The following is a 14,701-nucleotide window of genomic DNA, read 5'->3' as shown; positions in this document are numbered from 1 at the left end:
TTCAAATCGTTCCAACTTCAAACTGTTCAGCCTATTCTGGAATCGCGGGTTTTCCCTTGAAAAATTCCAAAAATTCCCATATTTCCCAGAATTCTAGGTTTTCCTAAACATTTTTCCCATTCAAAATGAATTGGTGAAAGTTTGAAAAATGACCATTTCCCCATTTTTCAACCGATTCAAACCATTCCACCTTCAACACATTCCACCATCCTGGAAATTGGAACTACAGTTTTTCCAAGTTCAAAAGAATTCCACGATTTTCCATAATTCCTGGCTTTCCAAAGCTCTATTTCCACCCTTTTTTTTCTGGCGACTACTCCTTGCACATTTTTCAACGCATTTCAACCGTTCCACCGTCAAAACATTCGTCTTAATCAGGACCAAAAAACAAAGTTTTCCCGAAATTCCAGGAATTTCGTAATACCATTTCTTAATTCAACACGTTACTACTTCAAAATTTCGCGACCGATTTGAAAAATTTCAACACCAACCATTTCAACTCATTCAGATCATTCAAGTTGTTTACCATTTTCCCAAAATAAATCCTGATTTTTCTAAAATTCCCAAATTTGGGGGAAATTCCTATTGAAATCAATGGAAATTTCCCAAAAATTCTTCAAAGTTCCACAACTCCCACATTTTTATCTGATTCAAAATGTTCCAACTTCAAAATATCCAGTCTGTTTGGGAATTGTGTACTCTCCTTCAACAATACTAAAAAAATGTCCAGGATTTCAGTTCAACTTCAGCATTGGAGCATTCACACACAATTTCTTCAGGAATTGCCTCATCTAGTTAAACTTCTTCTTCTTCTCCAGATTTTGGCGTGCTCTACCTTCCACATTTTTCTCCAGATTCAAACCGTTCTAACTTCAAACTGTTCAGCCTATTCTGGAATCGCGGGTTTTCCCTTGAAAAATTCCCATATTTCCCAGAATTCTAGGTTTTCCGAAACATTTTTCCCATTCAAAATGAATTGGTGAAATTTTGAAAAATGACCATTTCCCCATTTTTCAACCGATTCAAACCATTCCACCTTCAACACATTCCACCATCCTGGAAATTGAAACTACAGTTTTTCCAAGTTCAAAAGAATTCCACGATTTTCAATAATTCCTGGCTTTCCAAAGCTCTATTTCCACCCTTTTTTCTGGCGACTACTCCTTACACATTTTTCAACGCATTTCAACCGTTCCACCGTCAAAACATTCGCTTAATCAGGACAAAAAACTAAGTATTCCCAAAATTCCAGGAATTTCGTAACACCATTTCTCAATTCAACATGTTACTACTTCAAAATTTCGCGACCGATTTGAAAAATGTCAACACCAACCATTTCAACTCATTCAGACCATTCAAGTTGTTTACCATTTTCCCAAAATAAATCCTGATTTTTCTAAAATTCCCAAATTTGGGGGAAATTCCTATTGAAATCAATGGAAATTTCCCAAAAATTCTTCAAAGTTCCACAACTCCCACATTTTTATCTGATTCAAAATGTTCCAACTTCAAAATATCCAGTCTGTTTGGGAATTGTGTACTCTCCTTCAACAATTCTAAAAAAATGTCCAGGATTTCAGTTCAACTTCAGCATTGGAGCATTCACACACAATTTCTTCAGGAATTGCCTCATCTAGTTAAACTTCTTCTTCTTCTCCAGATTTTGGTGTGCTCTACCCTCCACATTTTTCTCCCGATTCAAATCGTTCCAACTTCAAACTGTTCAGCCTATTCTGGAATCGCGGGTTTTCCCTTGAAAAATTCCAAAAATTCCCATATGTCCCAGAATTCTAGGTTTTCCGAAACATTTTTCCCATTCAAAATGAATTGGTGAAATTTTGAAAAATGACCATTTCCCCATTTTTCAACCGATTCAAACCATTCCACCTTCAACACATTCCACCATCCTGGAAATTGAAACTACAGTTTTTCCAAGTTCAAAAGAATTCCAGGATTTTCCAGAATTCCTGGCTTTCCAAAACTCTATTTCCACCCTTTTTTTTCTGGCAACTACTCCTTGCACATTTTTCAACGCATTTCAACCGTTCCACCGTCAAAACATTCGTCTTAATCAGGACCAAAAAACAAAGTTTTCCCGAAATTCCAGGAATTTCGTAATACCATATCTTAATTCAACACGTTACTACTTCAAAATTTCGCGACCGATTTGAAAAATTTCAACACCAACCATTTCAACTCATTCAGACCATTCAAGTTGTTTACCATTTTCCCAAAATAAATCCTGCTTTTTCTAAAATTCCCAAATTTGGGGTAAATTCCCATGGAAATCAATGGAAATTTCCCAAAAATTCTTCAAAGTTCCACAACTCCCACATTTTTATCTGATTCAAAATGTTCCAACTTCAAAATATCCAGCCTGTTTGGAAATTGTGTACTCTCCTTCAACAATACTAAAAAAATGTCCAGGATTTCAGTTCAACTTCAGCATTGGAGCATTCACACACAATTTCTTCAGGACTTGCCTCATCTAGTTAAACTTCTTCTTCTTCTCCAGATTTTGGCGTGCTCTACCCTCCACATTTTTCTCCCGATTCAAATCGTTCCAACTTCAAACTGTTCAGCCTATTCTGGAATCGCGGGTTTTCCCTTGAAAAATTCCAAAAATTCCCATATTTCCCAGAATTCTAGGTTTTCCTAAACATTTTTCCCATTCAAAATGAATTGGTGAAAGTTTGAAAAATGACCATTTCCCCATTTTTCAACCGATTCAAACCATTCCACCTTCAACACATTCCACCATCCTGGAAATTGAAACTACAGTTTTTCCAAGTTCAAAAGAATTCCAGGATTTTCCATGATTCCTGGCTTCCCAAAGCTCTATTTCCACCCTTTTTTCTGGCGACTACTCCTTACACATTTTTCAACGCATTTCAACCGTTCCACCGTCAAAACATTCGTCTTAATCAGGACCAATAAACGAAGTTTTCCCAAAATTCCAGGAATTCCGTAACACCATTTCTCAATTCAACATGTTACTACTTCAAAATTTCGCGACCGATTTGAAAAATTTCAACACCAACCATTTCAACTCATTCAGACCATTCAAGTTGTTTACCATTTTCCCAAAATAAATCCTGATTTTTCTAAAATTCCCAAATTTGGGGGAAATTCCTATTGAAATCAATGGAAATTTCCCAAAAATTCTTCAAAGTTCCACAACTCCCACATTTTTATCTGATTCAAAATGTTCCAACTTCAAAATATCCAGTCTGTTTGGGAATTGTGTACTCTCCTTCAACAATACTAAAAAAATGTCCAGGATTTCAGTTCAACTTCAGCATTGGAGCATTCACACACAATTTCTTCAGGAATTGCCTCATCTAGTTAAACTTCTTCTTCTTCTCCAGATTTTGGCGTGCTCTACCCTCCACATTTTTCTCCAGATTCAAATCGTTCCAACTTCAAACTGTTCAGCCTATTCTGGAATCGCGGGTTTTCCCTTGAAAAATTCCCAGATTTCCCAGAATTCTAGGTTTTCCGAAACATTTTTCCCATTCAAAATGAATTGGTGAAATTTTGAAAAATGACAATTTCCCCATTTTTCAACCGATTCAAACCATTCCACCTTCAAAACATTTCACCATCCTGGAAATTGGAACTACAGTTTTTCCAAGTTCAAAAGAATTCCAGGATTTTCCAGAATTCCTGGCTTTCCAAAGCTCTATTTCCACCTTTTTTTTCTGGCGACTACTCCTTGCACATTTTTCAACGCATTTCAACCATTCCACCGTCAAAACGTTCGTCTTAATCAGGACCAAAAAACAAAGTTTTCCCGAAATTCCAGGAATTTCGTAATACCATTTCTTAATTCAACACGTTACTACTTCAAAATTTCGCGACCAGATTTGAAAAATTTCAACACCAACCATTTCAACTCATTCAGACCATTCAAGTTGTTTACCATTTTCCCAAAATAAATCCTGCTTTTTCTAAAATTCCCAAATTTGGGGTAAATTCCCATGGAAATCAATGGAAATTTCCCAAAAATTCTTCAAAGTTCCACAACTCCCACATTTTTATCTGATTCAAAATGTTCCAACTTCAAAATATCCAGAGTGTTTGGGAATTGTGTACTCTCCTTCAACAATTCTAAAAAAATGTCCAGGATTTCAGTTCAACTTCAGCATTGGAGCATTCACACACAATTTCTTCAGGAATTGCCTCATCTAGTTAAACTTCTTCTTCTTCTCCAGATTTTGGTGTGCTCTACCCTCCACATTTTTCTCCCGATTCAAATCGTTCCAACTTCAAACTGTTCAGCCTATTCTGGAATCGCGGGTTTTCCCTTGAAAAATTCCAAAAATTCCCATATTTCCCAGAATTCTAGGTTTTCCTAAACACTTTTCCCATTCAAAATGAATTGGTGAAAGTTTGAAAAATGACCATTTCCCCATTTTTCAACCGATTCAAACCATTCCACCTTCAACACATTCCACCATCCTGGAAATTGAAACTACAGTTTTTCCAAGTTCAAAAGAATTCCAGGATTTTCCATGATTCCTGGCTTTCCAAAGCTCTATTTCCACCCTTTTTTTTCTGGCGACTACTCCTTACACATTTTTCAACGCATTTCAACCGTTCCACCGTCAAAACATTCGTCTTAATCAGGACCAAAAAAACGAAGTTTTCCCAAAATTCCAGGAATTCCGTAATACCATTTCTCAATTCAACATGTTACTACTTCAAAATTTCGCGACCGATTTGAAAAATGTCAACACCAACCATTTCAACTCACTATACTGTGTATCGCAACTGATTATAGTCAAATAACGAACAGCAAAGTCTCGACTTGACGCTGAGTGAACAAACAGTATTCCAAGATGTGGCTGTAGGCAACCTCTTGCTGTATTTATTTGTTTTATTGCAACCTTGGTTGGTCATTTTGTTGCTTTCCCGCAGCTCCGGTGACAATGACCTCCGTAAACCATATGAAGTCATATCCCATCTTGGACCACAATTTCACGCTGACCTGTGACACAACTGGCGACGTGTACTCTATCACCTGGATGCACAACGACACCCTGTTGGAGTCTGACGCCGCAAGGAACTTCTCCATGAACAACGCCACCCTCACCTTTGACCCCGTGCTGATGTACCACGGCGGGAATTACAGCTGTTACGCTTCCAACCCGCTCAGCAGCTTAGCCAGTGATAATTTCACCCTGGCTGTCGTATGTAAGTTCTTTGTTTTATCACAGCAACATTACAAGACTACCAGTATTTTCCGGACCATAGGGCGCACCGGATTATAAGGCGCACTGCCGATGAGCGGGTCTAGTCAGGTTTTTTTTTCATACAAAAGGCGCACCGGATTATAAGGCGCATTAAAGGGGTCATACTATTTATTTGTTTTTCTAAATAGAAAACACTTCCTTGTGGTCTACCAGTGACGTGCGGTGAGGTTGATGACTGGTGAGGCACTGACTTCATCACAGTCAGATTTACAAACATATGAACCCTAAAGAGTATCTTATTCACCATTTGATTGGCAGCAGTTAACGGGTTATGTTTAAAAGCTCATACCAGCATTCTTCCCTGCTTGGCACTCAGCATTAAGGGTTGGAATTGGGGGTTAAATCACCAAAAATTATTCCTGGGCGCGGCGCCGCTGCTGCCCACTGCTGCCCACTGCTCCCCTCACCTCCCAGGGGGTGAACAAGGGATGGGTCAAATGCAGAGGACACATTTCATTACACCTAGTGTGTGTGTGACAATCATTGCTACTTTAACTTAACTTTAACTTTACGCATACAAACTGTAGCACACAAAAAAGCACATTTAATAAAAAAAAACGTTATTATGGTCTTACCTTTACTTATAAGTGCGGGAACAGTGGTGTTCGTGTTGGAGGAGTTGTGAATGAATGAAATATGAAATCCGTGCTGCAGTCTGCAGGTGTACCTAATGTTGTGGCCCTGCGGTCGTTCGCGGCTCCTCCAACGCAAGCATTGTTGTTTTTGCACTTTTTGGCTTCTTGTTGAGTGACTTTTTTGAGTGGGTTCGGTCTTGCACATGGAGGGTTTGGGTGTGGGCTTTGGTTGGTGTGGCGCTCCCGTCAGGGGGTGCATTAACCGGCACAAGGAGGCGGGATTACTGCGAGCCTCAGCCAGTGCGTCTTCGCAGCCGTTTTATGATTGCTCAGCACAAGAAATACTTTACACACATACAGTTGTTGACAAAATACACTGTACATTATATACCTCAGCTAACTAAACTATGGAAATGTATAATATAATTCATATAGCAATACGGTCTCACTGCACAGCAGGCCAGCAGTTAGCCGAGTCCGCAATCCATGTTGAGGCACTGAGTGACGTGCCTCAACTGGCTGCTGTTCACCGCACCGTCTCTTCTCAGTATTTGAACGGCAAATGTGAAAATTCAGCGATTTTGAATAAAAAGAATCTAAAACTGGTGAAGTTAAATGGAAAATAACTTAATAGTATAATCACTGGATACATACAACAATTTAATTAATTTTTTTTCTTTTTACATTTTTTTTCTTTCCATGATGGCAGGATGCGCCGTTTTGTGGGCGGTCTTATTTACGTGGCTCACCTTCGACAGCGTCTTCTCCCCGTCATCTTTGTTGTAGCGCTGTAGCATGCAAGGACGGGAGTGGAAGAAGTGTCAAAAGATGGAGCTACCGTATTTTTCGGACTATAAGTCGCAGTTTTTTTCAAATTTTGGCCGGGGGTGCGACTTGTACTCGGGAGCGACTTATGTGTGAAATTATCAACACATTAGCGTAAAATATCAAATAATATTATTGATGTCATTCACGTAAGAGACTAGACGTATAAGATTTCATGGGATTTAGCGATTATGAGTGACAGATTGTTTGGTAAACGTATAGCATGTTCTATATGTTATAGTTATTTGAATGACTCTTACCATAATATGTTACGTTAACATACCAGTTGGTTATTTATGCCTCATATAACGTACACTTATTCAGCCTGTTGTTCACTATTCTTGATTTATTTTAAATTGCCTTTCAAATGTCTATTCTTGGTGTTGGCTTTTATCAAATACATTTCTCCCAAAAATGCGACTTATACTCCAATGCAACTTATATATGTTTTTTTCCTTCTTTATTATGCTTTTTCGGCCGGTGCGACTTATACTCCGGAGCGACTTATACTCTGAAAAATACGGTAACTGTTTTAATGACATTCAGACTTTACTTAAATCAATAACGGAGCAGCATCTTCTCATCCGTGGCTCACTCGTGCAACAACGTGAAAAACCGTCCGACCAAAACTCTCTAATAACTAAAGTTCCTTGGGTGAATAATGTAAACTCACTACACTGGTAGTTTTTAGCGCTTCCATAGCGAAATATAAGTTAGAACTTTATGCTACTTTATATTAGAAATGGCAACAGCGGAGGGTGAATGTCCCATAACAAGAAGATAGAGAAAAAGAAGAAGCTTATCGAGTACGGTGTCACGTTCAAACACTGAGGACATCTATTAAACAAGACAAAAGGCAAGGAATCAAACAGAGACAGAATTCAATTTGGACTCAATATTGAGGAGAGACATGGCCACTGCACTCTCTGTACAGTCCTGCACCACGCTCTGACGAAGAAGGTTTTCGTCTCCTCTTTATTACAATATTCAATGTTCACGCACCAACACATGTCTCAGCGGGAATGGGGAGTATGTAAAACAGTCATTGTTTTTGGTCGCTTTGAAGACCAAGAAGTGGGATTTCTCGGGCTTGGGCTCTTCCTGGATCCAGCTGGGGCAGGTGTTGGAGGACAATGGATAACCCCTCCCGTCTCCTGACCACAGTTGCTTCAAAAGGGCAGCGGGTCGTAAATAGCGTTGACTTCAAAGAGAGTTTGTTTAACACTTCAAAGAGAGTTCCTCTGGAAGTTGAGCAGATCCTGCCATCTGTCCGTGTTGAAATCACAGTGGAGTTTTACGAGCCTTCTTCCTCTTGTTAGGCCTCGAAAGACAGCATTCATAATACAACGTTTCTTTTGTGATAACTTACAAACAATTATTCCAACAACGGTGTCGGCAAGGACTACAGTGGCGGACGTGTGCAAATTTTCAGGACTTATGCAGATCTCAAATACACATCAGCGGGTACCAGAAGGTAAGAAAAGTTGGTTTTGCATAATATTGGGAAACAAAACGCCAGATAATATGTCTGCTAATGGGTGCCATTGTGCGCTCCTTATATACACACCATAATAATACTTGTATCTCTGACTACGGTAGCCGTTAGAGATGCGCGGATAGGCAATTATTTCATCCGCAACCGCATCAGAAAGTCGTCAACCATCCGCCATCCACCCGATGTAACATTTGATCAGAACCGCACCCGCCCGCACCCGCCCGTTGTTATATATCTAATATAGACGATGCAAGGCATTAGTGAGGTTATAAAGCTTTTGCCTGTTAAAGAAAGGAGACTGATCCAATGCAGCACAGACATTCGCGTGCCACGCTGTCACGACCCAGACGCACACCAGTGCGCAATCATATGGGAGCCGCGCTGAGCGCACCTCCAAGCGCGTCTCTCTGCCGGCGACGGCCGGGTATATGGGCCCGACGCTCCAGCGCCATCCATTTTCAGGGCTAGTTGATTCGGCAGGTGGGTTGTTACACACTCCTTAGCGGGTTCCAACTTCCATGGCCACCGTCCTAGCTGCTGTCTATATCAACCAGGGTGAGCCCCACCCCTTTCGTGAGCGCACTGCGCGCGGAGTGACCCCTGTTACGAGCCCCCGGCCACGGGGGTGGCGGGCAGGTAAGCTGCTTACCTGCTGCGCGTGACGCCGGCCGCGGCGAAGGCGGACGAGGCGGGGTGTCGGTGCGGTGGGCGCGGTGGTGACCCTGGACGTGCGTCGGGCCCTTCTCGCGGATCGCCTCAGCTACGGCTCCCGGTGGGGCCCTCTCGGGGGAAGGGGCCTCGGTCCCGGACCCCGGCGAGGCGTCCCTTCCCCGCTCCGTAAAAGTGTCCATCTCTTTTTTTTTTTCTTCTTCTGTTGTGGCATATGCTGCAGGTGCCTGCTCGTTTTTCGTATGTGGGTAACAACATTTAACTATGTATATATATTTACCAATTGGTTTAACTGCCACCCGCCTGAACATATTTAAAATCTAATTTTTTTTTATTTCAACCGCCCGACCCGACCCGACCCGCGGATAAAATCTAATTTTTTTTAATTTCATCCGCCCGATCCGCAGATAATCCGCGGACTCCGCGGTTGTGCCCGCAAACCGCGCATCTCTAGTAGCCGTAATGGGCCGACAATCCATCAAGCGGTGCGGCTTCAAAGTCATACTAAAACATTTTGACAGATTTTTGAGTGCTGTGTGTAATGTTCTTAATTTTCAATGGAACATTTAAAGTTGTTTACTGGCGTCATATTGCAGTCTACACTAGGGGTGTAACGGTACGTGTATTTGTATTGAACCGTTTCGGTACGGGGGTTCCGGTTCGGTTCGGACGTGTACCGAACGAGTTTCCACACGGACATATTAAGTAGCGTAACGCACGTTGTGTAAACAATGCACACCGAGGCCCAACACACGGCATGCTAGCAGCTAACGGGCTACGATAGACTGACCATACGTCCTCTTTTCACCGGACATGTCCTCTTTTGCGGAGCTGTCCCGGCGGAGTTTCTTAAATGCCTCGAATGTCCGGCATTTTGAGTTAGGGTTGCGTGTATTTTCAATGTACGCTCAGGGTTAAGAAGGGGTTAAAAACAAAACAAATTGTGCGCGCAGTAGCATTGGTGAGGGAGGGGCAGAGACAGAGAGAGCGAGAGAGTTATGATAAACGCGCATGCGTCGCCAGGCTCTGCTTTTTATCCATAAATTTATCAGATTTAATTTTTTATTATTTATCGCAGGGGTGTCAAAAGTGAGCCCCGGAGGCCATTTGCGGCGCGCAGCTAATGTTTTAAAGGCCCACGGCACTATAAAAATGGGAGCCATTACCTCCCTGCTTGGAACTCAGCAATAAGGGTTGGAATTGGGAGTTAAATCACCAAAAATGATTCCCGGGCGCGGCCACCGCTGCTGCCCACCGCTCCCCTCACCTCCCAGGGGGTGATCAAGGGTGATGGGTCAAATGCAGAGAATCATTTCGCCACACCTAGTGTGTGTGTGTGTGTGACAATAATGGGTACTTTAACTTTAACTTTAACTTAACATTTTAAAAATACTATTAAATTAAACAAAAACATAACAAAAGTGAAATAAAAAAGCTTAAAGGTTAAATGTGATTTAGAAAAAGTTGCAATGTTGACTAATAAAACAAAGCTGTTTTTTTTGCTCAAAACATAATATTGAATCAAAATCAACGTTATTATGAATTATTGACCTATCCAAGGTTCCGATTACTTCACATCAAATATTCCACTAAGAAAAATATTTTTGGTGGAAGATTTTGCAAATTTGGTAAATAAATAACCCCAAAATTTATATTTTGTTGTTTTCATACTGTACCGAAAATTAACCGAACCGTGACCTCTAAACCGAGGTACGTACCGAACCGACATTTTTGTGTACCGTTACACCCCTAGTCTACACATATCTCTTATGTGTGACTACCATCTACTGGTCACACTTATCATTACACCATGTACCAAATAAAATTGCTTCGAGGTTGATAAGCAGAGGTGGGACCAAGTCATTGTTTTGCAAGTCACAAGTAAGTCTCAAGTCTTTGCCCTCAAGTCCGAGTCAAGTCCCGAGTCAAGACAGGCAAGCCCCGAGTCAAGTCCAAAGTCAAGACTGGAAAGTCTCAAGTCAAGTCCTAAGTCCTGCATTTTGAGTTTCGAGTCCTTTCAAGTCCTTTTAACCACAGACTAATATATTAACACAGATTGTGTATGCTTTTCAAACGCTGTATTTATTTATTAAAACAAGTGCATTTGAAATTGCAGGAAAGAAAATTGTGCTGACATTGCACTTTATAATAGCACTATTAACCAGTCATTTTAAACATTAACTCATTCCTTTACAGAACAAACACATTGAAAAATAAAGTGCAAATGTACTTATTTGTACAAAAGTGTTAACATTGAAAAAACATGACATATACGTGAACATAACAAAAAAGTTGTACTTTTTATATGTCAGGGCCCTATGCTGCATTGCATTTGCAAAAGACCAAATTAGCCAAGAGTCTGTCAGTCATTTGTGCACGATGGGGGCGTAGTATGATGCCACCATGGCTGAAAACTCGCTCCACTGGAGCACTGGAGGCAGGCACTGCCAAGACTCTCATGGCCACTCGGAACAGTGAAGGAAGAGTCTTCATGTTCAATGCCCAGAACAAAAGGGGGGAGAGAGTTGTTTTGGGTTGGTGCACTACTTGTAAGTGTATCTTGTGTTTTTTATGTTGATTTAATTAAAAAAAGAAAAAGAAAAAAAAATTATTTCTTGTGCGGCCCGATACCAATCGATCCACGGACCAGTACCGGGCCGCGGCCCGGTTGTTGGGGACCACTGAGGTAAACAACCAACAGTATGTCAGAAAGCTAGCTAAAACGGTACACATATTCATAATATAGTATAAATTTTAACTGACCTTTATTTTACTATTTTTGTCTTTTTTTAGGTGGCTAAAATACGCGGTGCTGCTGACCGCCGTCTAACGTTACGTGTGATATATTGACTAACGTAACCCTGCTTAAAAAAAATCACTGAACAAAAAGTATGAATAAGGTAGTGAACTGCAACAGATTCCCGTGTTTGCAATAACGTTATAACGTTAGCAGTGAGTTTACAGCCTCACTGATTTAACTACACAGCAAATAAAAGTCACGTTACTTAGCCAATAAACGTTATCTTACATTCAAAACTTACCCTTCTTTGTGCAACTTCAAATGCCGGACGAAGTTGGAAGTTGTTGCCTCTCCATCAGTAATTTTCGAACCGCATGTGTTGCATACTGCAAACCGTTTTGTGTTGACCACCTCGTAATTTTTATACCCAAACAAAATTATTTTAGGTATCATTTTTTTGTTCACTGGCGTGTGGTTTGGACATGTCTTCTTCGTTGGTTGTCCTGCAATTTGATTGGATGAATGCTGTGTGATGAAAACAAAGTAGATCTAATTTGATTGGCTGTTGTACTGAGAGCACACCAGCTGACACACGCAACGCTGATAGACAAGTACAGAAATGAAAAATACGGAGCGCTCCCGAATAACTTTTTCATCTTTGGGTTTTGGGGAAAGTAGCAAGTCATGTCAAGTCATGTCAATTCAAAAGGCTCAAGTCCAAGTGAAGTCACAAGTCATTGATGTTAAAGTCGAAGTCGAGTTGCAAGTCTTTTTACATTTTGTCAAGTCGAGTCTAAAGTCATCAAATTCATGACTCGAGTCCAAGTCATGTGACTCGAGTCCACACCTCTGTTGATAAGCACAACCAGAATTATTCCGTAAGAAAATGAAAGGATTTTAAGTGCGCTTTATAGTCTGAAAAATATTATTGATTCAATGTTGTGTGCAGATGGACCAGGAGTGCCGACCGTCACGGCACCAACTGCGGCGCTGGTGGGAAGCAGCGTGGCGCTCAGCTGCAACGCCTCGTCACACCCGCCCAGTCAGTACATGTGGTACTTTAACACCACGGTGGTGGCCAACAGCTCCGTGTACCATACACCTCCTCTTAGCGCCAACGTGAGCGGCACGTACACCTGCAAGGCACACAACGCCATCACTGGCTACAACACCACCGCCTCCACCACAATTACAGTTTTCGGTAAGAAAACATATTTTTCCTGATCAAAACAATTATTATATTTTCTTGTTGTTGTTTTTTTTTCCCCAGACGAAATAAAAGAGGCGAACATAACGGTGCCCATGAGCGCCGCCATAGAAGGTTCTCCAACTACGTTGACGTGCAATGTGTCCGGAGCCCCTGAGCAAGTGCTCTGGATGAAAGATGGAGTCCCCCTGATGGCGGACAACAGAACCACGCTGTCCATGGATAACGTCACCGTCACCTTCAACCCTCTGTCCCGCAACGATACTGGAATGTACCACTGTTATGCTATCAATCCCCTGCAAAATGTGTCAAGCCCTTCTCAAATGCTCCTTGTAAACTGTGAGTATGACATATTGAGATTGTAATGTGTAATTGAATTTATCGGCGCCTTCTTGCAAGTTATGCTAACTTGTAAGAAGCATGCTAATCTTTTATGTTAGCATTTTAGCTGATTTTATACGTTTAAACCAGGGGTGCTCATTACGTCGATCGCGAGCTACCGGTCGATCTCGGAGGGTGTGTCAGTCGATCACCAGCCGGGCATTAAAAAAATAGTCCTAAAAATGAGCGATCATAAATCTTCACTATGACGTCACTTTTGTCACTTGATTGACATTCACGGCACTCGAGGGTCCTCTGAGAAGACGCTGGCTGCTGCCAGCTCATTAAAATTACCGACTGGAAGGCGAGAAACACTTTATTTCAACAGACTCTGGCGCCGTACCTGTCGTCAAAACTCCAAAGACCGACTGCACAGTTGCACAGTTGCGCTAACAAAATAGGAGTCTCAGAAAGCTGGCGTGCACAAGCTAGCAAGCTACGGAGTTGGCCGACAATGTATTTCTTGTAAAGTGTATACAAAGGAGTACGGAAGCTGGACAAATAAGATGCCAAAAACCAACCACTTTCATGTGGTATTGGACAGAAAGGAGGACTTTTTTTCTCCTCCATTCGAAAATGCGGACCTTATCAGCACCACTGTCTGATTCCAATCAATGCAAGTCATCACAATCAGGTAATACACCAACTTATATTCTTGTCTTCATGAAAGAAAGGAATCTATATGTGTTAAACATGCATGTATATTCATTAAAACACATTTAACTTATTAACAATATTAACTATATGTGTTAAACATGCTTGTATTATCTTTAAACACCTTTAACTTATTAACAATATTAACTATATGTGTTAAACATGCTTGTATTATCTTTAAACACCTTTAACTTATTAACAATATTAACTATATGTGTTAAACATGCTTGTATTATCTTTAAACACCTTTAACTTATTAACAATATTAACTATATGTGTTAAACATGCTTGTATTATCTTTAAACACCTTTAACTTATTAACAATATTAACTATATGTGTTAAACATGCTTGTATTATCTTTAAACACCTTTAACTTATTAACAATATCAACTATATGCATTAAACATTCTTGTATTATCATTTAACACCTTTAATTTTTTAACAATATTAACTATATGTGTTAAACATGCTTGTATTATCATTAAACACCTTTAACTTGTTAACAATATTAACTATATGTATTAAACATGCTTGTATTATCATTAAACACCTTTAATTTTTTAACAATATTAACTATATGTGTTAAACATGCTTGCATTATCATTAAACACCTTTAACTTGTTAACAAAAACATATATTTCATAAATAAGTAAATATAAATGATATATATGAATGAGGTAGATCCCCACGACTTGATCAATTGAAAAGTAGCTCGCCTGCAGAAAAACTGTGAGCACCCCTGGTTTAAACCTTAAAAATCATGGATTTCATTACTTGGTGCCATCCTGGAATTATACTAACTGTTCTTTTTTTTTTTTTTTTTTTTTTTTTTTTTTTTTTTTTTTTTTTTTTTTTTATGTCCTGTCCAGCTTCTCAGGCAAATCATATAGTTGATGTAG

The 14,701-nt window shown here is 40.3% G+C and overlaps 1 protein-coding gene across 1 annotated transcript in view; it reads left to right on the top strand.

Moving 5' to 3' along the window:
• LOC133594517 (cell adhesion molecule CEACAM5) overlaps positions 1-14,701 on the top strand; it is a 63,167-nt gene that overhangs the window by 20,549 nt on the left and 27,917 nt on the right. Inside the window, exons 7-9 of the mRNA XM_061947329.2 lie at positions 4,921-5,196; positions 12,509-12,760; positions 12,830-13,105. Of these exons, the coding sequence (XP_061803313.1) occupies positions 4,921-5,196; positions 12,509-12,760; positions 12,830-13,105 (804 nt within the window). The remainder of the gene's footprint in view (positions 1-4,920; positions 5,197-12,508; positions 12,761-12,829; positions 13,106-14,701) is intronic.

The sequence above is a fragment of the Nerophis lumbriciformis genome, linkage group LG04, assembly GCF_033978685.3.
Source record: "Nerophis lumbriciformis linkage group LG04, RoL_Nlum_v2.1, whole genome shotgun sequence".
Classification (NCBI taxonomy): domain Eukaryota; kingdom Metazoa; phylum Chordata; class Actinopteri; order Syngnathiformes; family Syngnathidae; genus Nerophis; species Nerophis lumbriciformis.
The sequence above is the reverse complement of the archived record's forward strand: the minus strand, read 5'-3'. Positions and strand labels throughout refer to the sequence as shown.